Source organism: Diplotaxodon limnothrissa, linkage group LG13, assembly GCF_057381915.1.
Source record: "Diplotaxodon limnothrissa isolate DT_005_m linkage group LG13, D_limnothrissa_male_GT1.1, whole genome shotgun sequence".
Lineage (NCBI taxonomy): Eukaryota > Metazoa > Chordata > Actinopteri > Cichliformes > Cichlidae > Diplotaxodon > Diplotaxodon limnothrissa.
This window is the reverse complement of record NC_140608.1, coordinates 15,632,063-15,656,951: the sequence shown is the minus strand read 5'-3', so window position 1 is coordinate 15,656,951 and position 24,889 is coordinate 15,632,063. Positions and strand designations below refer to the sequence as shown.

The window sequence follows — 24,889 nt, the reverse complement described above, 5'->3', positions numbered from 1 at the left end:
GATGTTCACTGGGCAGTAGGTTCCCCCCAGGCACAGTCCTGGCCCAGCCACCGCAACAGACCACCACTTGCAAATAACCCTTCTTTCCAAGATCATCATCTCACCACGATCATCAAGACGACACCCATAATGCCACTGTGATGGGACATGCTTGCTATACTTCACTGCTTCATTTGTCAACCAGAGATGTCTTTCTTTGCAGAGGCTGACTCCACATTCAAAAAAAGTCTTGTATATTTGCACTAGTCCAGATTAGTAGCTTTAGTTAGCTCTTAGTGGGTGCTGACCAGCAGTAGATTGGTTGGCTTCCTTCGTCACCCTGTTGGCAGTAGCAGCTATATTTACAAATGATATAGATAATTCTTATAGATATCGATATCCATATAATACATCTCCCCTCCAACATGAGCACCTGTAACGCCTCCCGTCTGAAGGGAACGCCTCTGTCGTACCTTCTGATATTATTCAGTGTGTTTCCTGTGTTTGTTGTTGCACTGGGAAGTATCAGCAGCATAATTCTACTGCTTCTATTATAGCCCCTCCAGTAGTATTCAATATCAATTGTGTAATTTAGAATCACTATCATCACCTCTGATGGTGTTTCTTCACCCCTGCGTGAGTGTCATCATCTGGCCTGTGCACTTGATGTGTGAAGTGCTTCGTCACAGCTTGGCTTTGCTTAGACACAAAGCTGTTTATGAGCACAGGGATGATGTGACAAGTTGTTACAGACACAGTTGATTCATTTGTAATTAAGTTTGTTAATATTTTAAACATAGTAAAAAAAAAAAGGCCATTCCTTTTGATAAGAATGAGTTCTTACCCCTTCTGAAGCTGGTTTGCCAAGTGCCATACCCTCCATCAAGCCCATCATCAACATTCATCTCTCTGGGCTTTTTTCTGTCTTTCTTGACAATTTACTTTAGTTCATGTTTAATTCATATCCAGTTGTAACATCAGATGGCTCCTAGCAGCCTAAAGGGCCTTTAAGGAATATTAAATGTCTAAACAAAAGGGAAATTACTGAAAAAGATAATTTTTTTAATGTTCTCAGTATCTCGGGAATGTTTGTGCACACATTGGTACAACTAAGCATTAATGTGCATTAACAAAAAAAGCTTTGGGGTATCGTGTGCTCTAGAGTTGGTTATATTTCCTCCTGAATGCTCTCAAAAATATTCTTTCACTGAACAGTGGCACATTATGCCAAGCGAGCTAGTCTGCATGTGCGTGCCAGAAGAATGTGAGTGTCCACCCAGCATGCAGTCTTCTTCTGAAGTCTAACAGCATGCAGAAACTTCACCCATCTCAATTTCTTTTGTTAGATTAACTATGCTTTTGGCACGTGGCAGTTGTGAGTCAGAAGAAAAATATTGCAAAAATAATTCTGTGTCTTACAGGCGTATAGCGTTAATAGAACAAACATCTGTCTGACTAGCCCTGAGTGAATTAATGGAGGAAAAGTAGCTGATATAATTTTGCTTGGACATGCTGACAGGTAGCGTCTGCGAGGATGCCAACACCTGCTGCTGTCGGTCTCACGCAAGCCCTTAAGCTGTGGATGTGGCAGCGAGGGGCCTGTTTCTTCTTGATTTAAAAAGGATACAAGGGTACTTCAGGAGAGAACTTGAGCTTTACTGAAAGTGTACAGCTTTGGTTTTTATTAAATGTCACAGCTGATAGCACACTGGCATGTATGAACTCAACACTACTTTTATATTGCATGAAAACAAAGGGTTGTTTCCATGACACGCTTTTCTTATACCTTCAGGCTACTTTATTATGACTTATGCAAATATTTGACTTCAGTTAACTCGTTATGTCGCTCTTCATTGTTTATTCCTGTGTGTGCAAGAGGTTTCCTTGCTACACAAAGCCGATGATATTCCTATTCTCAAAATGGTGCACACTATATTTATCTTTATTTTTTTTACCTGTGACATGGGGAACTAGTACAATATTAATTTTAGTGTGGAGGGCTAGATGCCGCTGGCATGACAAAGTACTGCTGCTGCTGACTGAACCAGTTTGTTTTACCCTAATGAAGTATCACTCTTTCCATGTGTGCTGTCATTTACCTAACACACACACACACACACACACACACACACACACACACACACACACACACACACACACACACACACACACACACACATTGATGAGTGATTCATTCATGTTTTATTTCATTCACTATAGAGCTTACCATTAACAAAAATCCAAATGCTAACACACTCTTTTGAAGATATTAGCATGTTTACTGTCAGATGTATGAACATAGGCTAATACTGCAGCTTGGCCAACGTAGTTGTCTCATGAGGTGAACGTGAGAAGAAGCAGGAGTGACCGGCAGTTTGGACTGTGCTGGCTGTCAGGTGACTTTGACCTTCAGGGACTCGTTTAAATGTTACTCTCAAAGCTATTTTAAGCTTTCCTGTGTGGTGGGATTATAGTTACACTTTAACACACTTATTATTCACTTTTTTCCCTCATTTTTTCTGCAGTGCGTTTGTCCCACTCTTTCTCAGACAGTGTTTTAAGTGTCCAGTGTTATATAATTCTTTGAATTGCTAGAAGAGTTTTATGCGGTGAATCATTTCTCGGGCACAGCATTTGCCCCCATGTGAACTGCTGCCATGGTGATCAGCTGAGATCATATTGTTTGGTTAAACCATTGGACTTAAGCCCAACCTCTGGCTCAGCCATTGTGCAGAGTTTGAGCGATAGACAAAGTGAAAGCACTATGTTGTCCGGCTCGGATCTGCCTGAGCTTGTTCTGCTCTTTGTGGCCTATATATGTTGCTGTTTTTCAAAGCCGTTCTGACTCGTCGCATTAAACGGAACTTTAAACTTGTTGAACCAAATTCTCAAGCAGCATAGCTCGTGGTTTTCTACTGGCATGCACTTTCAGTTTGAGATCCTTCTCCTCTTACCCAAAGAAACATTATGGCATTACATAAATATTAGGACAGGAAAGAGGCGGCTATCATATGCGTGTTTACTGTTTTGTTGCAACAGACTTGTCATCCTGAAACAGGTCTATCCACGACTCTTTTTCATTCCTGCTCTGAGGGCTACCAGCACACGTCTGTGTGTGCATTTATGGTGTTTGTGCTGGATTATCAAAGCCAGAGAAATGTTTCAAAGGTCAAAAAAGATTCCAGTGTCAGAGGAGAGACGCATGAGAGAGCAAGTGAGAAATGCAGAGTGAGAGAGACAGAGAGAGCGAGGGGCTGACCGGTTCTCCGCAGTCAACAAAAGGACGGAGGCAGCTCTGCTCTGAGTGGAGCCAGCTTTATGTCTGGCTGCCCTGCTAAGCGCTGCTTACGGTGCTCTACTTGCAAAGCTGTCAATGGCTTCATGTCGATGGGATCCTGCTGTTTTAGATTGAGTAGAGCTTACTGGATACTTCGCCTTAAAACCGGTCGCTGTTTGGAGCTTAACATTGTGGATGTTTAGGACACCATATGATTTACAGCCATGGGAAACACCTGTGGTTGTGTTCGGGGTCCGAAAGAGGAATATTATTTGGACCCCAAAAGGGCTCCTTTGAGACCTGAATCCAAAGATCTTAAAGGTCGCCGCTATTTTCAGAGGAAAAAGAGGAAATCGGAAGACTTAAAGCTTGCTGGATCTCTCAGAAGTCCTGAAAGTGAGACTTTTGTTACAACCAAAGCAATCTGCAGTGGTGGAGAGTGTAAAAATGACCCAGATGGCAACACAGGAGAAAACCAAACCGAGCTGGATGAGCCATCAGGAGTGGCCAAACCTCTATCTAGGCAAGACAGCATCAGCAAAGGTGTTTATGTTGGAGAAATACCAGTTCTGATCCTTCGGGATGGTCAGACTCAACCTCTTGCCACAAGGTTAACGTGCAGGTTGGAAAAGTTTTCTACAAACCAGGCAGATGGTGACAGAAGGAGGTCCTCTGTGGAAGAGAAGCTCCATGGTGTCAGCACTACTTCCAAAGGTGTCCCGGCTAAGGAGGGTTTGCTTGTAAAGAAGCTTCTACAACGCCAGTTAAGGAGGGCGGTTAGCTTTGGAGCAGTGGAGCACACGCTACGGACACTAAGGGGTAATGACAGACCTGGAAGTGAGGAAACCTTTGCCAAGATTATATGGGGCTCTCAAGCACACCGAAGGAGGAGACGGAGGGCCTACACCTGCTCTGGTTACGTAGAACATGCTCCAGCTCTGGCCAAATGTATTTCCAGCGAACACGAGGTAAACCAAGAAACCATGTGCTATTTGTAGGCGGTACAGGGGTAAATCATGTAGATTAGGGAGAAGTCTGATACTGTAACAGTGCAATGGTGGTGTCCAAGTACATGATAGATGATAAAATAGGTCACTCTGCATTGTTAAAAGCTTTTTGTAGACACAATAACTAAAGATCACGTGAGAGAAAACGATTTGAAAACCATTTAGGTCACATAATCACATTAGCTAAGAACTATTGTTTTGAACTGAGAAGAATATACTGTAATAGAATAATTCATTATACGTGTACGTTTTTGTATATTTCATATAGAACATTTTTGATTTGCATTAAAAAAAATTCATATTATACTGATGATCAGTACATACAGTACACAATATTTTAACAGTATTTCAAAAATAGTTTATAAATATGGAAAAAAACAGTGAAAATAAGCTCATAATTGTTGTTTTACCATTTGTGAACGAGTGAAAGCATTTTGTATAAATGTGTTTTAATGTGCGACTATTCTGCACTCATCTCAATGCTTAGAGAGGAAATTCAGTATCTGTACTTGTGTACCTGAGATTCACTGATTCAATGCAAATCTAATATTTTGGTCCAAACTTTTGTGTGTTTGTTCTATATAAGGCACATCTATAGATCTCCTTATAGACTGAACAGTTTATAATATTACTGTTATTACATCTAAGAGTTGAGATGTATATGATTCATTTTTGCTTTGCTCAGTTGGCAGATGACTTTATCTTGAAGTATGGGAGCTATTTCTAGTGTCATGCTTCTTCGAAACTTGTTTGTCATTATTCTTCCTCCTTCAAACAAAATCTACAAACTCCTGTTGATGTTATCTGCGTTAGCTGGCTAACACTATCAGGGAATGCTGAGAATCATTCAAATTTATCTTCATCTTCATCTCTTTTGGTCATTAGCGGCAACTTATGGTGAAACAGAGAAGAGAGAAAACTGTAGTTCTCCACAGAGTAAAGTTTGGTAGGAGATAAAGTAAATATCTGTGGTGCATTATCAATTGGCTGTTTGGGAGGAAGTGTCAGATATGTGACAAAAGTATTTGCGCTTTCATATTTAACTTTGTATTCACGTATGCAACAAAAAAAAGTGTAACCTCAAACCATTTTGCAACTCAGTCACATCAGTAGTTTTTGGCACTTTTTCCCCCATTTGTTTACAAAAATAAACAAAGAAACCATATCAGAAAAATAGTTACTCAGATTTTGCTTTTGGATATTTAACAGCTCAATTATTAATTTGTATTTTTACATATTTTTATTATAGTATTGTAGCTTCAGTGGGTTATGGAGGCTAAAATGTGCAAAAGTAAACGATATAGTGATTCACCCTGAAATGCATCCCTGCTGATGATCCACCAAATTGCTGTTAGTCTTATTAAATCTCCTTTACCCTTGTGTTGTGTTGTGGTATGGATGCCACAGTCATATGAAGGCATTCAGTTAAATTAATGAAGTTAATCAGATTAAGCTCTTTAACACTTCTATTTTTCACTTTGAAGAAAGCTGTGGTTACCCTGGCTTGTCTGTAATAATCCCTGGTTGGGAAGTTTGACTTACCACCACAATCATAATTAAGTCAGATCTATACTCAAGTGGAAGATTGATATTTTGATTTGCAGTCATTTATATTTGGTGGCATGTTCTGGGAAATCAAAGCCCTTTCACGTGTATACATGCAAACAGGAGACAGAAGCAGCAAGTCCTCAGCACAGAACATGGCGTCAGTGACAGATATGAGATTCTCAATGTGAAAGCTGGAGCTGGGTTGCAAAGCAGCTTGCAGATGAGCATGTAAGTGCTCTAGCAGCCTAAACAGTCTGATTTCCTGTATGTCGGATAGTGAGTTTTATATTGATATCAGATAAGCAATCAGCTGATGTGGACTGGCATTGAGATCAGCTGATCTGCTGGAATTGTGGCTATAATATAATAATAATAATAATAGTATAACTGTTGCATAATTGTGCCCGATTGTGCTCACTATATATGGTTTCCGTTTAAAGCATAAAAGGACTAAAGTGGTGTCCAGTTAAACAGAGGTTTATACATCGCTGTATTTTATTCATGTGTATGTTAAGGATTTTGTTGTTCTTTTTTTGCCATGTTTTTTGTTGTTGTCACCATGTTCCCTACCTGAATAGATTGATTTACTGATCAACTGACTGATGATTTACTGAACTGACTGCAGTTCATTCTGTAAAAAAACCACAGTCTGTGATTTTTCTGCTTTATGTGTAAAGCCTGTCTCTCATGCATAATGTTTCCATACTTTCGGCTACTTGGTATCTGTGTTCCACAAAAACAAACTCCTAGAAAGTTTTGAACCAAAGTTAAAGAGATTTTCCAGATATGAAAATAAACTTTAAAGCTAGTGCACCAACCACACATTTTTAATACACGTTATAAACACGCAGCTGTAAAATCAACCTGTGACGTGGCAGTGTTTGCTTTACGTCATTATACCATACTGAAGCTGTATAGTGTGCTGTAAAACTATTGGATAATTTATTATGCAACTCTGTCTCACGTTGCTGGTATGTTGCAGACATTTTCAGCAAACTTTTTCATCCATCCATCCATCCATTCGCTTCCGCTTATCCTTTTCAGGGTCGCGGGGGGCGCTGGAGCCTATCCCAGCTGTCATAGGGCGAGAGGCAGGGTACACCCTGGACAGGTCGCCAGTCTGTCGCAGGGCTAACACACAGGGACAGACAACCATTTCACTTTTTCATGTTAATCAAATCAAAACTAAAACTTTCCTTATAGAGTTGAGTATCCTCACTGTGAGCGAGTTATCAGGCACGCAGGTGTCGATCCAGCAGCCATTTAAGTTACAGCCATTGGTGTTGCTGTTCTTGCATGCCCTTCCCCTCATATTAATAATAATAATAATAATAATAATAATAATAATAATAAATTTTTTTTATCTATAATGCACTTTCAAATAAATTGCTATTTGAAGGTAAAAATGGGAAATAAATAAAAACAATACAGTTAAAAACAGATAAAACAAAAGAGAACAGCAATAAGAACCAGTAAAAACTTTAGGCATAAGATTAAGACCAGCAGGATAGAGTGAACAAGCTGGTCTTTAACTTAGCTTAAGTTAAAGATGGGGCACGAAAAGAAAAAGCACGCTGCCCAGTAGTTCTTCTTCTGGCTTTGGGAACTTTTGGAAGGCCAGGGGCCTGAGATTGGAGAGGATGGGATGGAACACAGAGGTGCAAAAGGTCAGAGAAACATGAAGGTGCCAGACCATTTAAAGCCCATTATAAAACAGGCAAATCAGTGAAGATAAAGTTTTAATGCCACAGAGCAGTGCATCGCAAGTTTATGTGTTTGATTTGATGTCTTTGAACCCTCAGGCGTGGAAGTCATGCCATTTCATTTCTGCGTTTTGTTTTTTTGTTTTGCCTTGCGGCAGATCTCGGAGATCCATGTGACGGGAGAGTCCGAGGACATGACAGCCAAGGAGAGACTGCTGCTCTGGTCCAAGCAGACGACAGAGGGCTACGTAGGTGTGCGATGTGAAAATTTCACAACCTCGTGGAGGGATGGGAGGCTATTTAATGCCCTTATTCACAAATACAGGTACTATAACAAACACACACACAACACAGCATGTTTTTGCAGAACAATAGTGCTTTTGGTTTTCTTTTGATTTATTCAAAAAATGCAGCTAATATGGACATCACTGCTTGAGTTTATTTTTATAGCTTTAGTTGCCCTATCCTTACAGTAATACACCGTGTGTACCTTACCTCTACCTACCTCTGCCTCTTTCTATTACAGACCGGACCTTGTGGACATGAGCCGTGTGTCAACACAGACCAACCGATCAAATTTAGAAGACGCATTTTGTGTAGCTGAACAGCTGGGGGTGGCCAGACTACTGGATCCTGAGGGTAAGAGTCACATACAGAGTCATTCAAATCATGAAAAATAACTCTCAGAGTGCAGCTTGCTCTTGTTTGCTGTCATTCGTGACCCCTGGGTTTGTACGTTTCTCATCAGATGTTGACGTCCAGTCTCCTGATGAAAAATCAGTCATCACCTACGTCTCAACACTGTACGATGCCTTCCCCAAAGTACCCGATGGAGTTGAAGGAGTTAGTCCTAATGTAAGTTAAGCGACTTCAACGAGTCCAAGTTAAAATGCTAAGAAATCCCTTATTTCTCATGATTCTTCTTCTCTTATAAACAGGACGTTGATATCAAATGGGTGGAGTACCAGAACATGATCAAATACCTCAGCCAGTGGATCAAACACAATGTGGCCATAATGTCAAGTAGATCATTCCCCAATAACCCTGTAGAACTCAAGGTATGGCACCACAACAAGATGAGCTCCAGTTATTCCGTTTTACACTGTGTTTGGAATGTAGGCATATCTGTATGTCTGAAAGGTAAAGGATAATTGCAATTTAATGCTCAACTTAAAGCGATGCTAATGATGTGAGAGGGCAGCTGCATCCGTTTGCTGCATGAGAGATTATTATGCAGGGGGTACAGAAAAGTGATCGGACACTTTTAAATAAGTTGTTTTTTATGTAATCTGCTCTTTATTTTACAGGCACTTTATACACAATATCTTCAATTCAAAGAACATGAAATCCCACAAAAAGAAAATGAGAAAACAAAAATCAAAAATCTCTACAAAATGCTTGAGGTACACATGTGCACGATTGGATTACACATTTCCTGCATTTATGGTCTTACGCACTGCAGCGATAATAAGTGTGCCGGCGTTGTCCCTGACAGATGTGGATCGAGTTTGGACGTCTTCAGTTACCCCCAGGTCATCATCCGAATGATGTGGAGAAGGAATGGGGTAAACTAATTGTCGCCATGCTGGAAAGAGAGAAGAGCCTGAGGCCAGAGGTGGAAAGGTAGGTGTGCACTTTTTCTGCCCAGGCTCATCCTAATGTGATTTAAGGTCTCATCTTTATAGTCTCTATAAACTAATTTATTTATGACTTTATGGTTTTAATGGGCAGAAGAAATTAACTCTGCTAATGTGTAGGCGCATAAGTCAAAGTAGTGGGTATTTAATATGACAAACTGTGTGTGTGTTGGAGGTCACATGCAGAAATCAAACCATCATTGATGAGCTGCTTTTCTTTAAAAAAAAGGATAAACATGAAGACACATGCTAAGTGAGTCTGCAAAATATTTTCTGAGGGTGGCGTGAGGAGAGTGCTTCGGTGTCGTATTGCAAGCCTGCTAATGGCTTTAATGAAACCAGACACCGATGGTCAGTGTAGCATGTCGGAGAGTGATTTGCCTCATTAAAGCAGAAATCCCCCAACTGATCTAAGATCTCGTTTACATGATATATTTCAGCTCAGGTTTACAGCCAAAGTGCATGCTACGCATATGATGAGGATGGGCTACATTCTGCTTGAATAATGAAGTGCAAAGTCAGCAGCACAAAAACAAATCTCGATTATCTTGATTCCTGTGTGGCAAAAATTTGCAAATGCAATCAACACAAGTTTATGTCAAAGTGTGAACCGACGCAGCGATTTTCTTTGGCGAAGGCTTTCAAGTATTTGAACCCCATCTGTTGTTTGCTTTACAGTGTAGCTGGTATTTCTATGGAAACTCACACATCACCTTCCCAAATTCCCTATGAATGATGGTCGTTTAAACAAGTTTACATATCAATTCCTTCCTCCATGGTCTATAAACACATCATATTTACTGCATTATTTCAGGGTGTGGTGAAAACTGGCAGAAACAGCAATTACAGCAGTTTGGCTGTCCTCCAAACAGACTCAGTTCTGACAACGCTGGACTGTCTCAACCTGCCGTTTAATTTTTATTCCCCGAGGGCGGCATAGTATTTCAGGGTGGGAGTTTGTACTCGCTCCTCACCTGGCTGTGACACTATAAATATGAGCAAGTTGAAAACAGCTCCCTCAGTTAGGTCTGCGAATGCTTTCATCGAGCTGTCGAATTTGGAGCCCGATATTGTTTCGGGGGATGGTTAGGATGAAAAACAGTGATTTTGTCTGCAGTAGGAGTTTTGCATTGTAAAGTAAGATGGCTTATTTAAGCGGGAGCAACAGTAGTTTCACCAGCTACGGCTCTGGTGACACCGTCTACTCTGAGCCTTTACAGATTAACAGCTCAGTGTTTCTCAATAACAACATTGCCTATGGATCCAGGTGAGCGCACTGTGTGACAACTCAATTTTTTTTTTGGGGGGGGGGGGAGTTAGACATTTTGACTTTAAACAAGTGAAAACAAGTAAAATAACTTTCCATCTTTGTTTTTTTAGGCTTGAAATGTTGCAGCAGATTGCCAACAGGGTTCAGCGAGACTGTGTTAACGGCGAGGACAAGCTTGCACTGGCGAGAACGGCCCTGCAGTCTGTAAGCATGCACTCTCAGTTTAATACTCCAGCAAGCTGTGATAAAATAGCAATGAGTTGGAAGTCCTTTCTTTTTCTTTTCAAAGGATGCAAAACGTCTTGAGTCTGGTATTCAGTTCCTAAATGAAGCTGAGATCGCTGGCTACCTGTTGGAGTGTGAGAATATTCTCAGACAACAAGTAGTGGATATCCAGATTCTCCTGGATGGAAAATTCCCATTTGCAGATCAGCTTGTCCAAAGGTACAAAGTACATCCTTCTGTATAAATAAAACACTGAAATTTCCTCATGTCATTAAAAAAATATGTCTCAAATTGTCATCTGCTTCTATACAGGGTGTCAAAACTCCGCGATGATCTTCTAGCCCTGAGAGCCGAATGCTCCTCTGTGTACAGCAAAGGCCGCACCCTGACAACAGAGCAAACCAAAATGATGATCTCAGGCATCACACAGAGTCTGAACTCTGGCTTCTCCCAGAGCATTAACACTAACCTGACACCAGCCCTTACTCCTGCACTCACCCCAGGGGGAATAGGTACCCCTGGGTCCACCTTCACCTCCAGCCTTACGCCGTGCCTCACCCCATCCTTGACTCCTGCCTTGACCCCGAGTCTGCAGCCTGCATCAGTCCAGAGCTACTTGGGGAGCGGTGGTGACATGGTCCCAGGTAGCCTCAGGCATTTGAAAAACATGCAGATCCGGAAGCCCTTACTGAAGTCCTCACTGGCAGACCCCAGCTTGACAGAAGAAGAGGTCAACATGAAGTTTGTTCAGGACCTTCTAAACTGGGTAGAAGAGATGCAGGTGAGCATCTCTGATTTATAACTTGGTGTGGGTTTATTTTAAGGCACTTAAAATGAGATGCTGAGTATCTGTGTTGAGTTTTTTTTCTGTTGTTAAGATGGAGCTGGAGCGTTCAGAGTGGGGATCTGATATGCCAAGTGTGAAAATGAATTTAGATAACCACAAAAATGTACACAGAGTGATCGAAGAATTCCAAATGAGTCTTAAAGAAGCCAAAATAAGTGAAGTAAGTATTTCTTGCAGTTGCATAAATTTTTGTTAGCTGTGTTAGAACCCCCCCCCCCCCCAAAAAAAAAATAAAAAATAAATAAATAAATAAATAAACATGTTTTTCTTTTCTCAGATTCAGATGACGATGCCTTTAAAGCTCAGCTTTTCAGACAAACTGAACAAACTGGAAAAGCAGTATGAACGACTCTTGGTGAGAGATTTGTCGAGCTTAATATTCCGAATTTATGAATGGCTTTCCAATAAATACTACAACTGCTTACGTGCTTGTTTTTGTCTGACTCGCCCGTCTCTTTCAGAGCTCATCCAGGGAGCGGCAAAGCCACCTGGAGAGCCTGCATGACTTTGTATCACAGGCAACTCAAGAGCTCATCTGGCTGAACGAGAAGGAGGAAGAGGAGGTTGCCTTTGACTGGAGCGATCGCAACATTAACATCTCCAAAAAAAGGGATTACCACGCTGTAAGTCTTTGCTTGTTGAAGCTAGTAAACCTTCCATCAACAACGATTTGGCTTTCTAGTTTTTGCTTACGTTATAGCTCCATTTATTTAATGAGGCACCATTCGCATCAAAAGGAACTGGGGCTTGAATGTTTAGCTTTAAACTTAAAATCAGTGAGACGGGATATGAGATTTTGTTAGATGATGGACTAACTGGTTTTATGCCGTGGCAGAATGCCAGTGATGCTCAGCTTAATGTCTTAATACAGGACCTGATGAGGGAGCTGGATGAAAAGGAGGAAGCCATCAAGTCTGTGCAGGACAAGGCAGAGCGCCTTATGCTCAAGAACCACCCAGCCAGGCTAACTATTGAAGTAAGCCCTTTGTGTTCTTTGTGCATCCTCAATATGACAATTAAGAATCCAAATTTTGGACTAGCAGCAGTGACTCCACCCTGCATTCATCTTTCACAGCGATTACAAGATTATAAAGTCCTGATTCAACTTGTAATTTTCCAGTTATGATGCCAAGATATGTATGTATTTTTTTAATCTGAAAAAATTAATGTTGGGGTTTGTTTTTAAGGCATACAAAGCTGCAATGCAGACCCAGTGGAGCTGGATTTTACAGCTCTGCTCATGTGTCGAACAACATCTCAAGGAGAATGCCATTTATTTTGAGGTGAGTTGCTGCCGTGGACTGTTTCAGCGAATGCAGCAAAGTGTTTGCCACATCTAATTCAACTCTCTTTCCCTCACTGTGCAGTTTTTCAGTGATGCCAAAGAGTCCATGGATTACCTGAAAAATTTGCAGGATTCGATTCAAAGAAAGTACAGCTGTGATCGAACAAGTAGCCTACACAGACTGGAGGATCTCATTCAGGAGTCCATGGTAAAATGACAGAAAGATATGAAGTGTGTGTGCATTTAAAGGCGAAATGAAGAAAACACATTTTTTTGTGGGTTTCTGTGTCCTTAGGACGAGAAAGAGCAGCTCCTTCAGTACCGCAGCACTGTGGCTGGGCTGGTGGGCAGGGCTAAAAATATTGTGCAGCTCAAGCCCAGAAACCCTGAAAATCCACTAAGATCCTCCATCCCTGTTAAAGCGATCTGTGATTATCGTCAGATAGAGGTACTATTATTGGTGCCGTGAATCATCACATTTAATCTCGGTTTATATAAAACATTTATAGTAAATCAGTTACGGTTTGTCAACTCTTTCAGATTACCATTTATAAAGAGGATGAGTGCGTACTGGCCAGTAACTCTCACCGGGCTAAGTGGAAAGTCATCAACCCAGCAGGTAATGAGGCGATGGTTCCCTCTGTTTGCTTCACTGTCCCTCCACCCAACAAAGAGGCCGTTGATATGGCTTCAAGGTGAGTTGGTAGGATGCTAAGTTTCCTACAGTTCCCCTATAGTAATCTTTTTCACAAATTTCATTGACGCAGCAAATAATATTAATAATATAACCTTTGCTTCTGCAGAACTGAGCAGTTATATCAGAACGTCCTGGCACTGTGGCACCACTCCCACGTCAACATGAAGAGTGTGGTGTCTTGGCATTATCTAATGGCTGACATTCAAGCCATCCGCAACTGGAATGTGGCTTCAGTATGTCGAAGTTTGTTTTTTCAGACTGCAGTCAGTCGAGCTTTTCTTTTGACGATCATTTGTGATAATCACGCTTCAGTTTGATAACGATCATTCTAAGGAAAATGCCAGTTTGTGTTATTTACACTTGTTTTTATTTGTTTGACTGTTTTGCTCTCATCACTCCAGATAAAGACCATGTTGCCAGGTGAGCATCAGCAGGTCTTGAGCAACCTGCAGTCCCACTTTGATGAGTTCCTGGAAGACAGCGAGGAGTCAAAGGTATTCACTATGGCGGACTGCGCGCAGCTCGAGAGAGACGTGGCGGCATGTAAGGAGTATTACCAGGAACTGCTCAGATCCGCAGAGAGAGGCAAGGCTCAAATCTCCCTTCCCCTTCTGCGTAACAACAAGCAGCTTGTGTACATTGTACAAAACACAGCAAAGGGAAACACATGGCTGTTAAGCCTTTTAAGCCTTAAGTTAATACCTATTGGAATTACTCTGATTTTGCTGTGAATGTAAATACTGCACTGATATGCCGTTAAAGTGTTATGTGTAGTCATGAATTTTAATTTTGGGAAAATTTGAAGAATATTTGTTCCGCTGTGTTGATACATATGCACGTGGGCAGTATTCACATATACAGTATAAAATATTTGCATTTCCTTTTAAAAGATTGTTTTTTTCTCAATGCACTAGTCATAATTTTCTCATTTTGGGACTGACTCCACCTCAGCAGAATACAAAGTTCAGTGGATTGAGCTCCATTGCATCAGACCTTACTTGACCTTATAGCATAATAAGGGTGCCACCTAGAGGCAGTCAGTTTAAACTGCAGTATTTTTGGGTTTAAATTATTTTCCTTTGGATGATTTTCAAAATAACGCAAAGCTTTATATTTATTACTCTCAAAAAGAAAAATGCAACCAAGATGTCAGTATTTTTAATAGACTTTGATCCTTTTCTGTTACACAGAGGAACACGAGGAGTCGGTGTACAATCATTACATCTCGGAAATACGCAACTTCCGTATGCATCTGGAGGCCCATGAAGAACACCTGATCAGGCAAATACGCTCACCCCTGGAAAGAGATGACCTGGAGCAGAGTCTGCAGCGTATCACAGAGCATGAGGTACACATTGCAATACTCATTTATGATACTCGAGAACTTCGCTGTTATTGTCAGTTTAAATCATCCCCCCGCCCTCATCTGCTCTCGCAGAGGAAGACGGCAGAGCTGAATAAGCTGAAGGAGGATCTGGATGCCATGAAGGAGAAGTGCGAGCTGTTCCTCAGACAGGCCGCAGGTTCTCCGTCTGTGGCAACGCTTTCATCTGAGCTCACAGTCCTCATTCAGAGCATGAGCCAAGTGTACTCCATGTCTTCCATTTATATGGACAAGTAAGAGTTTCCCTTCATTGTAATTAGGTAATTCATTTATATGTATGTTTGTAATACAAAAGAATATTAGAACTAAAGACCTTTTTCTTCTATTGCAGATTAAAAACTGTGAGTTTAGTGGTGAAACACAGTCAGAGTGCAGAGGCGCTTGTTAAGGCCTATGAGTCCAAACTCTATGAAGAAGATGCCATGAACCCTGATGTCAAATCCATTGAAAATGTCATTTCCACACTAAAGGTGTTACACCAACATGATACAGTATTTCACCAACACACCCAGTGTTTTGACTTCACTTGTTAACCATTCCTGCTTCTGCACACAGCACTGGCGGACAGAGATTGATGAGAGACAGGAGTCATTCCACGACATGGAGGATGAGCTGCAGAAGGCGCGACTCATCAGTGACCGCATGTTTAAAGCGCACAACGAGCGCGACTTTGACCTCGACTGGCACAAAGAAAAGGCGGATCAGTTGAGCGAGAGGTGGCAGAACATCCACTCGCAGATCGATAGCAGGTTTGGCTTTTTTCATTTATTCATTCTGAATTAAATCAAGCACACCAGCTGTTTTTGCAGAAAATAGTCAGTGTATGTATTGATCACTAAAAGCTTATCCAACCAATTTTCAGGCTCCGCGACCTGGATGGTATCAGCAAATCTTTGAAGCACTACAGAGACTCCTATAGTAGCCTTGATGAATGGGTTAGAGACATGGAGGCAGCACAGCTGAAGGCCCAAGAACACAAGCCTGAGGATAGCAAGGCACTGGCTGAGCTGTTAAACAAACAAAAAGTAGGACAACACAGAAGTTATTCACAGCAAAAAACATTTATATAGACACACAATGTATTAAAATGTGTGTTTTTCAGATCCTTGTTGCTGAAATTGAGAAGAAACAGAGCAGTATCGACGAATGTCAAAAGTACTCAGAGCAGTACTCATCTGCTGTTAAGGTGAAGCCATTTGTTGTCTTTAATTTAGTTTAACCCCCACTTTACAGTTCTGTTATCTAAACAGTAACGCATCAGGTCTGCAGGCTTTTGCAGAATATTTTTTCTGAATAGTGCAGCAGTTAGTCACATTTTGTTGACATTTGGTGAAAGGAGACTGAGCAATAATAATCTAACAAAAACTAGTTCACCATCAATTCATGTGAAATTCTTTTTTAGGATTATGAACTTCAGCTGATGACGTTCAGAGCGATGGTCGACTCCCAGCACAAATCTCCTCTCAAGAAACGGAGGATGCAGAGTTCTTCTGATGCCATTCAGCAGGAGGTGAAACTTTATTTTGGCTTTGTCAGCAGAAGAAATGAGTTCTGTATGAACAACAGTGCCTGCTCAGTAATATACTTGGTTGTGTTTATAGTTTATGGATCTCCGAACGCGCTACACTGCTCTGGTGACTCTGATGACTCAGTATGTGAAGTTTGCCAGCGAAACGCTGAAGAGAACTGAGGACGAGGAGGTGAGTTATTCTTGCTTTAACACATAAAACTTTCTGTGGTAACAGGGATTCGTGTGGCACTTTTTCAATTTCAATTTGTTCACCATTTGTTTCCTGATGCCAATGTAGCTGTATTGTCGCACATGGGCATGCTTCCTGGGTGGTCTTCTCTTTTTTATCAGCTTGTTTTAGTGGCTCACAGCACTTCCACTACTTGTCTACCTTGACTTTTTGACTCACTCCAAGACAATTATCCCAGATGGAGGTCTCATCGTGAGGGAAGAGAGTTTGCTTCATTGTACAAAAGAAGCAAAGGAAATGGAGCAGTGCATGTCTGCATGGATGGTAGCTCCTTCCTGGAGATATTGACTTGCTGGGATGAGAAAGCTTTTTTCTAATTCTGCTGCAGTAGATCTTATATGTCTCTTTTAAATGTCTCTCCAGGAATCTGTGCATTAGTTCTAAAGCTTAGTTTTGACATATAAAACTATAACTGAAATAAAATCAAACCTAAAATATTGATGGTATGTTTGCAGTTTTTAGGCATTTACAGTACAACTATCTCTTCTTTTATAAACAAAACTCATTAAGGAAATTCCTGGAGAGATTGTTTTATTATTAATGGCGCTAATTTACAATGTCTACAGTGGATGATTTGTGTTTTTTCCCATTATAGAAGAGAAAAGCTTTTGAAAGAGCAGAGAATGAAAGGTGGACAGAAAGCATGGAGCTCCAAAAAGCTACAGAGGATATAGAGATTAGTCAACTTAAGCAGCGGGTCTGGGAGCAGGAGGCTTTGCTGACTGAGAGGCAAGAACAGTTGGAAAAGTTGGAAGGAGAAATAGAAACACAGCAGAAGACAATTGGTGATCTAAAGTGTCAGAAATCCCAGCTTGAGCATGATCTGAATCAGTATCATGCTAAATTAGAGATAGCAGTTAAAGACAAAATGGCAATTGAGCAGGAATTAAAGCACACAAAAATGTTAATCGAGCAGTCAGAGGCCACGTGGTCTTTGACTCAGAAGAAGCTAGACGATTTCTTAAAAGATAGAAACGATGGCCACGATATTAATACCCAAAGCCTTCACAGAAAAAAAGATGTGGAGGAAATAGACTTTGCCACTGTTCATGAGCTGCAAAGCCAAATCCATGCTAAAAGTGTGGCTCAGCAGCCTTTGGCCTTTGACAGCCAGTCAGCAGGAGACTGTGAGCTGAGATCATCTGCATTCAGAGAAAATGACAGCACGATGGTGGATGTTCTGCAGCAGAAATTAGAGGAGCTGGTCCTGGTCCAGAGAAAAGCAGACATGGCTGAAGAAAAAGCACAGAGTTATAAAAAGCTGTTGGATGACAGCAATAACAGACTGAAGAAACTTCAGATGGACTTGGAAGCTGAGAGGATTAGCATGAGACAGAAATCAGAGGAACTCCAGCAGGAAACACAGAACATGAAGAAATCCATCAATGAGCTTCAAGACGAAATCAGATCTCTCAAAAGAGCAAAGTCCTCTCTGGAACAAAACACGTTTTTTCACAGCACTGAAATAGAAGGCCTTAAAGAGCAGCTGAACATCGCCCATGGAGAGCTGCAGAAAAAAAGCTCCATTGAACAGGAAAATAGTTACAAGATTAACAGCTTAGAATTAGACCTGGCTTCCAAGCAGTCAGTAATAGATCAGCTGAAGTTTAAATGCAGTGAGCTGACGAGGATGAATGTCTCATCGGAGAGTAATATTCAAGGTCTTCACATCCAGATGGAGTCAATGGAAAAAGAGAGGTCACTTTCAGAACAAAAGCTCAGGTCTTTAAGGAGAGAGATCGACAGCTGGAAACAGCAAGTTCAAACAGCAAAGGAAGAAAGTAGCTTAATGAAAAAATCTGAGCAGGCGCTGCAGGGCAAGTGTAAAAATCTGGAAGCAGAACTTCAAAAAAGTGAATTAGCTGCTTCTCAGTGGCAGGCGAGAGTAGATGAGATGAAACAGATCAATCTGGAGATGGAGGAAAATCTAAAGAACATCAAAGCTAAACTGGATCAGGCGATGATGGAAATTGACAGCAAGGATCAGCAAATTAAAATCTTCAGGGCTCAAGTAGAGGGCACCAAATCACAGGTCAGAATTATCGAGGAGGAGCTGAATAAGAAATCGCAAAGCTCTCATGAGCTTCAAATTAAACTGCAAGATTACAGTGAGGAGGTAAAGAAAATGACTGAACTGCAGCAGAAAATCAAAGTTCTCAGTTCAAGTACTGCCAGTTATGAGAAAGAAATAACCTCTCTTAAAACTGAGCTGATGTCAGTGCTTTCTGACAAGAATTCGGCAAATCAAAAGGTCCACATGCAGAAAGCTGAAATCAATGATTTGAAAGTGATGCTGAATGCTAAAAATGCACAACTGCAGAAGGAATGTGCAGAGAATCAAAAGCATCTCAGTAAAATCAAAGCTTTAGAAGATGAGCTTTTCAAACAAAAGCACAGTTTTAAGGGGTTAACCAGCACCTCGGAGAAAATGACAGAAAACGTAAAGCAGGAACTTTACACGCTTCAGAGTGAGAAGAGAGAAACGGAAAGGAAAGCCGAGAACCTGAACGCTAAACTTTCAGATTTAAGCTCCTCACTGCAAAGAACAAAAGACGAGTTAGCGAAAGAGGCCCAAGAGAGAAAAGTCAAAGAGTCCAAACTAATTCAGCTGGAGGCTGAGCTTCAGAAAAATAGAATAGCAATCAAAGAAATGATGTCCAGTTCTGAGAAATCCAGATCAAACCTACAAAATGAGAATACACTTTTAAAGAGGGAGAAAGCTGAGGCATTAGAGAAAAGCATCTTATTGGGATCTGAAGTCAGAAAACTGAGAGAAAACCTTCAGCACGCCCAATCGGAAGCCGAGCAAAAGCAAATAGAAAACGCTGCGCTTCAGCTGAGGTCCCAGCAGATGGAGGAACAACTGGATAAGTGTAAGAAAATGCTGGAGGAGTTAAAGAGCAAACTAGAACTCCAGAGAGAGGGCTATGACAGGCAGTTGCTGCTAGTGAAAACTGAAATAGAGAGAAAAATCATTTTACTGCAGTCCGAGCTCACAAACGACAGCGAGAAATCCAAAGTGCACAGCGCTGAACTAGCAGAGATGCTGAATAAGTATTTCAAGCAAGACATGAAGCAGATAAAACATCAGAGCACAGCTGATTCAAAGCAACAACTGGACCAACAGCTTCAAATCAAAATGGACAAAGTGCAGCAAGAGAGAACGAAGCTCGAGCGAGACTTGTCAAAAGCAAAATCTCAAATAGACGAACTCGAGGAAGAAAAAGTCGAACTCAAGTCAAAAATCAGTGCTATGCAAAGCCTTTGCAATGAGCAAACGGGTGAATGGACAAAGTTTCAACAGCTGTTGAAAGACAGCGAGTGGAAACTCACAATGAGAGAAAATGAGGCAAGATCTCTGCGGGAACAAATAGTGCTGTACGTCAAAGAGGTTAAAGGCCTTCAGGAGAAGCTTTCGACACTCGGATTAGAGGCGACTCAGTGCAGTTTCCAGTATGTGAAAGACAACAAGGCTGATCTGATGAATGCAGATGTCGCTATAATGCAGAAAATGGTGCACTCAAATCAAGATACAAAAAGCAGGAGAGATGAAGAGATTCTCTCAGTGAAAAAGTCCTCACAGGTACGCACGAGGCTGAATTTTGCATTACAGGAACATAATAGTGCATTTATTAACAGATCCAGTATTTTTAAATGCAGTATGCTCCTTTCAGTAGTTGTTTTTTTCTGTTAGTTGATATTAATAATTGTAGCTGTAAAAACTTAATAGCTCTTCCAATGTCACATCTACAGATGGCAACAACGGAGAACAAAATCACCCTTGAAGTGATTAAACATGTCAGACAAGATAAGAGGGAGATCATTCACAGTCAAAGCCTTCAGCAGGATTCAACAACAAACTCAATGTTGGATAGCTCCCCTTATCAAACTCCCGCTTTTCTCAAGAAAGATGTGCAAAGTGTGACTTACAAGAGCCACGTTAACACTGATTTCCAAAGCTCTGTGACAGCACAGGGATACATGGCTCTGTTGGGACTTAAAGACAAACAGCTGCACGAAACTAATGTCAGCAAGACAAAAATGTACCAAAGCGCATCAGAGAGTAGTATAACAGACCGCAATGGACAGCAGAGCGTGACATATTCAACTCCCCAAAAGCTCCCAGACCTCAAAGGGGGTGTAAGCATTCAAAATATTGTCAAATTTAGGCCCTCGGATGAAGAGTACATCGGCAAACCGGCTGCTATTGCTGGAATTTATGTGGAGTCGAGCAAGAAAAAGATATCCTTCCTGGAAGCTGCTGAGAAGGGCTTCCTAGCAAAGACATATGCCCTTGAGTTTCTCGAGGCTCAGGCTGCAACAGGAAGCCTTACAGATCTGGCTACCGGACAAACGCATTCAGCTGCCGAGGCATTGGAGAGGGGGATTATAGATCCGAGCCTGAAAGACAGACTGATGGAGGCTGAGAAAGCTATTAGTGGCTACATCTTTAAAGGCAAAAAGCTGTCTGTGTTTCAGGCCATGGAGGAAAGGATTCTCGATAGATACAAAGCCAAAAAGATCCTCGAGGTCCAGGTTGCTACTGGAGGACTGATAAACCCAGCAACTGGGGTCAGGGTAACAGCTCACATTGCTGTAGATCAGGGTCTTTTGAACAAGGAGACTCTACAGAGTCTCTATGATCCAGTCAGTAACCCCAAAGGTTATCACAACCCTGACACTGGACAGAAAGCATACTACTCTGACATACTGAAGGCATGCTTGTACGACATCAGTGGTGGAGTGTTTCTCTTTCCGTTTGGTCAGAGGCACCTAACAAGCACATCTCCTGCCAGCTCTCATAGGGTGTCAGTTGTCAACAGCAACTGTGGCACTGAGATGTCAGCCTATGAAGCATTCAAGGGGAAACACATTGACAAGAAGACATATCTGTTTCTGTCACAGCAGGAGAGTGAATGGCAGGAGAAGTCCACAGCTGACCCCAGTGGAACCCCACTTCACGTCATTACTGATGTCAAAGGTGGCCGACAGCTTTGCCTTGAGTCGGCTCTAAGTCAGAGATTCCTGGAATCGTCTGAGCTTGAGAGCTATCGCAGAGGTCTTCTTAGTATCACTGAGATCGCAGACATGATATTTTCAAGAATGGTTGTTGTGGAAGATGTTAACAGCCCCATTGCTGGACTTTGGGATGTCACTCAGAAGAAAAGGCTTTCGGTTTTTCAGGGTTTTCAACAGGGCTTTACTGACAGAGCTACTGCTTTGCGGCTGTTAGAGGCCCAGGCCTGCACTGGAGGTATTTGTGACCCGTCATGTGGAGAGAGAGTTACCCTCACCGAGGCTCTCAAAAGAGGTCTTTTGGATGAAGCACTGAGTCAGCAGCTTCTGCAGTTTGACCAAGCACTTAATGGCTTCATTCATCCCAAGACTGCAAAGACTTTGTCTGTTTCCCAGGCTGTTCAGGAAAATCTCCTCCCAAAAGACGCCGGTTTCCGCTGTATTGAATTCCAGCTCCTGACTGGAGGATTGATAAAACCTGACACCCACGACAGAATCTCACTTGAAGAAGTCGTTCAGAGCGGACTCGTTGATAAAGTTACCGCCACTGTACTCAAAGACGAGAAGTTCCACACCAAAAGCCTCACCTGTCCAAGGACCAAGAGAAGAATTACATTCAAAGAGGCTCTGGAGAGAAGCGTGTACGACTGCCACACCGGGTTAAGGTTACTGGAAGCTACGAAATCCCACGGTTTTGGACCAAAGTCAACATTTCATTATGTTTGGGCATATAAATAAAAACCTGTCAGTTATTATAGCATTAGCCTTTGGTGGGGTGGATTTAAAGTCAGTGAGTCTTTTCTCGTTATCTTTGACCTTTTGATGAACAAAGATGCCTCTTGTGGTATTACCAATGAAGCCTCGCATTGCTAAACTGGTAAAAAATATTTGTGTTTCAGTGCTGCTGATTCTTCTTCAGCTCTGACCAAAACAGTTTTTCAGTACATGGTTGTCCAAAGCTTTCTTGTGTTTTCTTCTTTTGGTTTTTGCTGATTTTAACTTGATCATGAATGGATTTTGACAGCTCTCTTCCTGTGTTTTGGTTTATTTTTGTAGCAAAGTTAACAATCTTGTTAAAAGTCCGTCTATTTTAATTCTAGAGATCTGTTGATGAGGAGAAGAGAGAGAATGGTGATAAGGTTAACAAACTATTGCAGTGGATGTCCAATGTGAAACAGACCGTGAGCAATGGTGGGGATGCTCTGAAAGATAGTAATGCCAACACAGATGCTTCTAATAAGCCGCAGGTAAATAATGTGTATGTTCCTGGTGTGTCCTGTTTTTTTATTATTGCTAACTTTTGTTTATATATGAATTTTTTTAATGACAAAAACACTCCAATCAAAATGATCCCACCACCCTTTGCTGTCACAGCGTTTGATTTCTAATAAAACAAACTGTTTACTTCCTGATTCATTTTATCCATATATGTTGTGAAGCTCATGGATTTAATTAATGCACTTACAAAGACCTACAAAGATAATATGAAATACTTATTTCATTTTATTCATAATAAAAACAAATGCATATGTTGCACAAGCACCCATATTTAATGCACTTCACTGAATAATAAATGACGTCAGTCTCACGGGTTATTGAAATATTTTAACATGTGGCCCAAAACTGATATTATTCACCTTAAGGTTACATGAAATTTATATAAAACTATCCCTGATGTGTTCATTATATTGCAAAAGGAATTAAATCATGGCTAAATAGTGGTGAGAGGCAGTTTATTATCACGGGGTCCATAATTAAATCTGCCCAACATAAAAGAATAGAAAATAAAATAAATGTGTGAATTAAAGAAGTTTAGATTTTCATTACATGTCATTTGCTAATGAGATCACTGACTTCTTATATATCTTTTGATGTTAGTAGTGGACCTTTGCATTTCTGTAGTAATACTTTCATAAACTTAAATAAATGTCTGTAAAGTAAAATCACAATTCAGTAATTACAGTGTAACATAATTAGACTTTATTTTGTCAAATTATGTCAAAATCACCTTCCCCTTCCCCTTATTATGTTTCTGATATCATGCCCCTTATGTAAAACAGAATAAAGCACAATGTGCACAGTGCTATCAGAAATAACAGTGTTAAAATTATAGCCTCATTAAAGACTGTGTAAATCAGTCAAGTCCTCTTTAGGAGAAACACTAAAATGTTATGTAGGTTTCCATTGCTAATATTTATTGCAAAGTTGTTGTGTGCAGTATGCTTCATGTAAATAATGAATCATGAAAAATTTAATTTAGTCTGTAAAAAGTATTTGTGTGTGTGTGTGTGTGTGTGTGTGTGTGTGTGTGTGTGTGTGTGTGTGCATTTTTGAGGATTATCTTGTTTTTTTGTTGCAATTGTAAAGTAAAACTACCATAAAAGTCACTATGCATCATTGACTCTAACATGGTGATATGCATGTTGTTGCTGTTTGATGTTCTAGGTGTCAGTGGAGGAAATCGTCACTAAAAAAGAACAAATTGCAGAAGCGCTGAGGTCCACACAAACGATGCTAAACAAACACAGTGACAAGTAAGCCTCCTTACCTGGACTAGCATGCAAAAGACTGACTGGTAAAGCTAGGGGCTTCATCCTTAATATTTTTTTGTCTTTACAGAATGACAGAAGAGGAAAGAAAGAAGGCCCAAGAGCAGCTGCAGTCTCTCACTCAGGCCTACAATGAACTCTCCCAGCAGTGTTCAGATCAGACTCCCTCTGCAGATGAGGTTGGATTATAGGCTTCGTGTTTATTAATGGAGTGTGCCCTATAATGTGTTGGAAAACAGTGCCCCCTGATGTTCGATTGCATGTCTAACCATTATCCTCTTTTCCCTAGTACAGTGTTTGCCAAATTCTGTCGCACTTTCTCTTAGACTGGCTCCTTAGGAACAGAAACTTAGTATGGCTGAAACCAGTCAAACCTGAGTATGCTGTAAACATGCTAATTGCACCAAGCTGTGGTCTGATATTTCACTTCTTTCAGTGTGCTTAAGCTCTCTTTAAGAGCTCAACAGGATAGCAGATATATAACTTTACAGTGTGCTGTGTGACTAATGACACTCTTTTTGCAAGATGCTGAATGCTTATATTCCAGATGCATGATAGCTTTAAATGTACTCTCCATCACCCTCCTGTTGCAACCCCGTTGCAGTCTTGCTCTTGCACAAACGCTGTCTTAACAAACCCGTGTCTGTGTGGTGGTGAGTATAGATTTTGTCTTGCCTCAGTTAGTAAAATTTGAACAAATTTTGA

The 24,889-nt window shown here is 41.0% G+C and overlaps 2 protein-coding genes across 7 annotated transcripts in view; both read left to right on the top strand.

Annotated features, from left to right (window-relative positions):
- The window catches only part of dst (dystonin), a 98,427-nt gene that overhangs the window by 26,153 nt on the left and 47,385 nt on the right, over positions 1–24,889 (top strand). For 3 of the 6 annotated variants that reach the window (XM_085368748.1, XM_085368749.1, XM_085368746.1), the window contains exons 1-31: positions 2,777–4,224; positions 7,673–7,839; positions 8,041–8,153; positions 8,263–8,369; positions 8,453–8,572; positions 8,822–8,917; positions 9,010–9,137; positions 10,532–10,625; positions 10,711–10,865; positions 10,959–11,427; positions 11,525–11,653; positions 11,771–11,848; positions 11,955–12,116; positions 12,365–12,469; positions 12,681–12,776; positions 12,861–12,986; positions 13,074–13,226; positions 13,319–13,473; positions 13,582–13,708; positions 13,877–14,060; positions 14,666–14,823; positions 14,914–15,092; positions 15,191–15,329; positions 15,415–15,608; positions 15,722–15,884; positions 15,962–16,045; positions 16,262–16,369; positions 16,461–16,559; positions 22,736–22,882; positions 24,081–24,169; positions 24,255–24,363. In XM_085368748.1, coding sequence (XP_085224874.1) covers positions 3,481–4,224; positions 7,673–7,839; positions 8,041–8,153; positions 8,263–8,369; positions 8,453–8,572; positions 8,822–8,917; positions 9,010–9,137; positions 10,532–10,625; positions 10,711–10,865; positions 10,959–11,427; positions 11,525–11,653; positions 11,771–11,848; positions 11,955–12,116; positions 12,365–12,469; positions 12,681–12,776; positions 12,861–12,986; positions 13,074–13,226; positions 13,319–13,473; positions 13,582–13,708; positions 13,877–14,060; positions 14,666–14,823; positions 14,914–15,092; positions 15,191–15,329; positions 15,415–15,608; positions 15,722–15,884; positions 15,962–16,045; positions 16,262–16,369; positions 16,461–16,559; positions 22,736–22,882; positions 24,081–24,169; positions 24,255–24,363 — 4,977 coding nt within the window. In that variant the 5' untranslated portion in view covers positions 2,777–3,480. Of the gene's footprint in view, positions 1–2,776; positions 4,225–7,672; positions 7,840–8,040; positions 8,154–8,262; positions 8,370–8,452; positions 8,573–8,821; positions 8,918–9,009; positions 9,138–10,531; positions 10,626–10,710; positions 10,866–10,958; positions 11,428–11,524; positions 11,654–11,770; positions 11,849–11,954; positions 12,117–12,364; positions 12,470–12,680; positions 12,777–12,860; positions 12,987–13,073; positions 13,227–13,318; positions 13,474–13,581; positions 13,709–13,876; positions 14,061–14,665; positions 14,824–14,913; positions 15,093–15,190; positions 15,330–15,414; positions 15,609–15,721; positions 15,885–15,961; positions 16,046–16,261; positions 16,370–16,460; positions 16,560–17,214; positions 17,358–22,735; positions 22,883–24,080; positions 24,170–24,254; positions 24,364–24,889 lie in introns of those variants that run through there. The other 3 variants (XM_085368752.1, XM_085368750.1, XM_085368751.1) reach the window with 2 other exon arrangements.
- LOC146620089 (desmoplakin-like) lies at positions 20,240–22,420 on the top strand. The gene has a single exon (XM_085368753.1). The coding sequence runs from the start codon at positions 20,274–20,276 to the stop codon at positions 22,371–22,373; it is 2,100 nt and encodes a 699-aa protein (XP_085224879.1). The 5' UTR covers positions 20,240–20,273; the 3' UTR covers positions 22,374–22,420.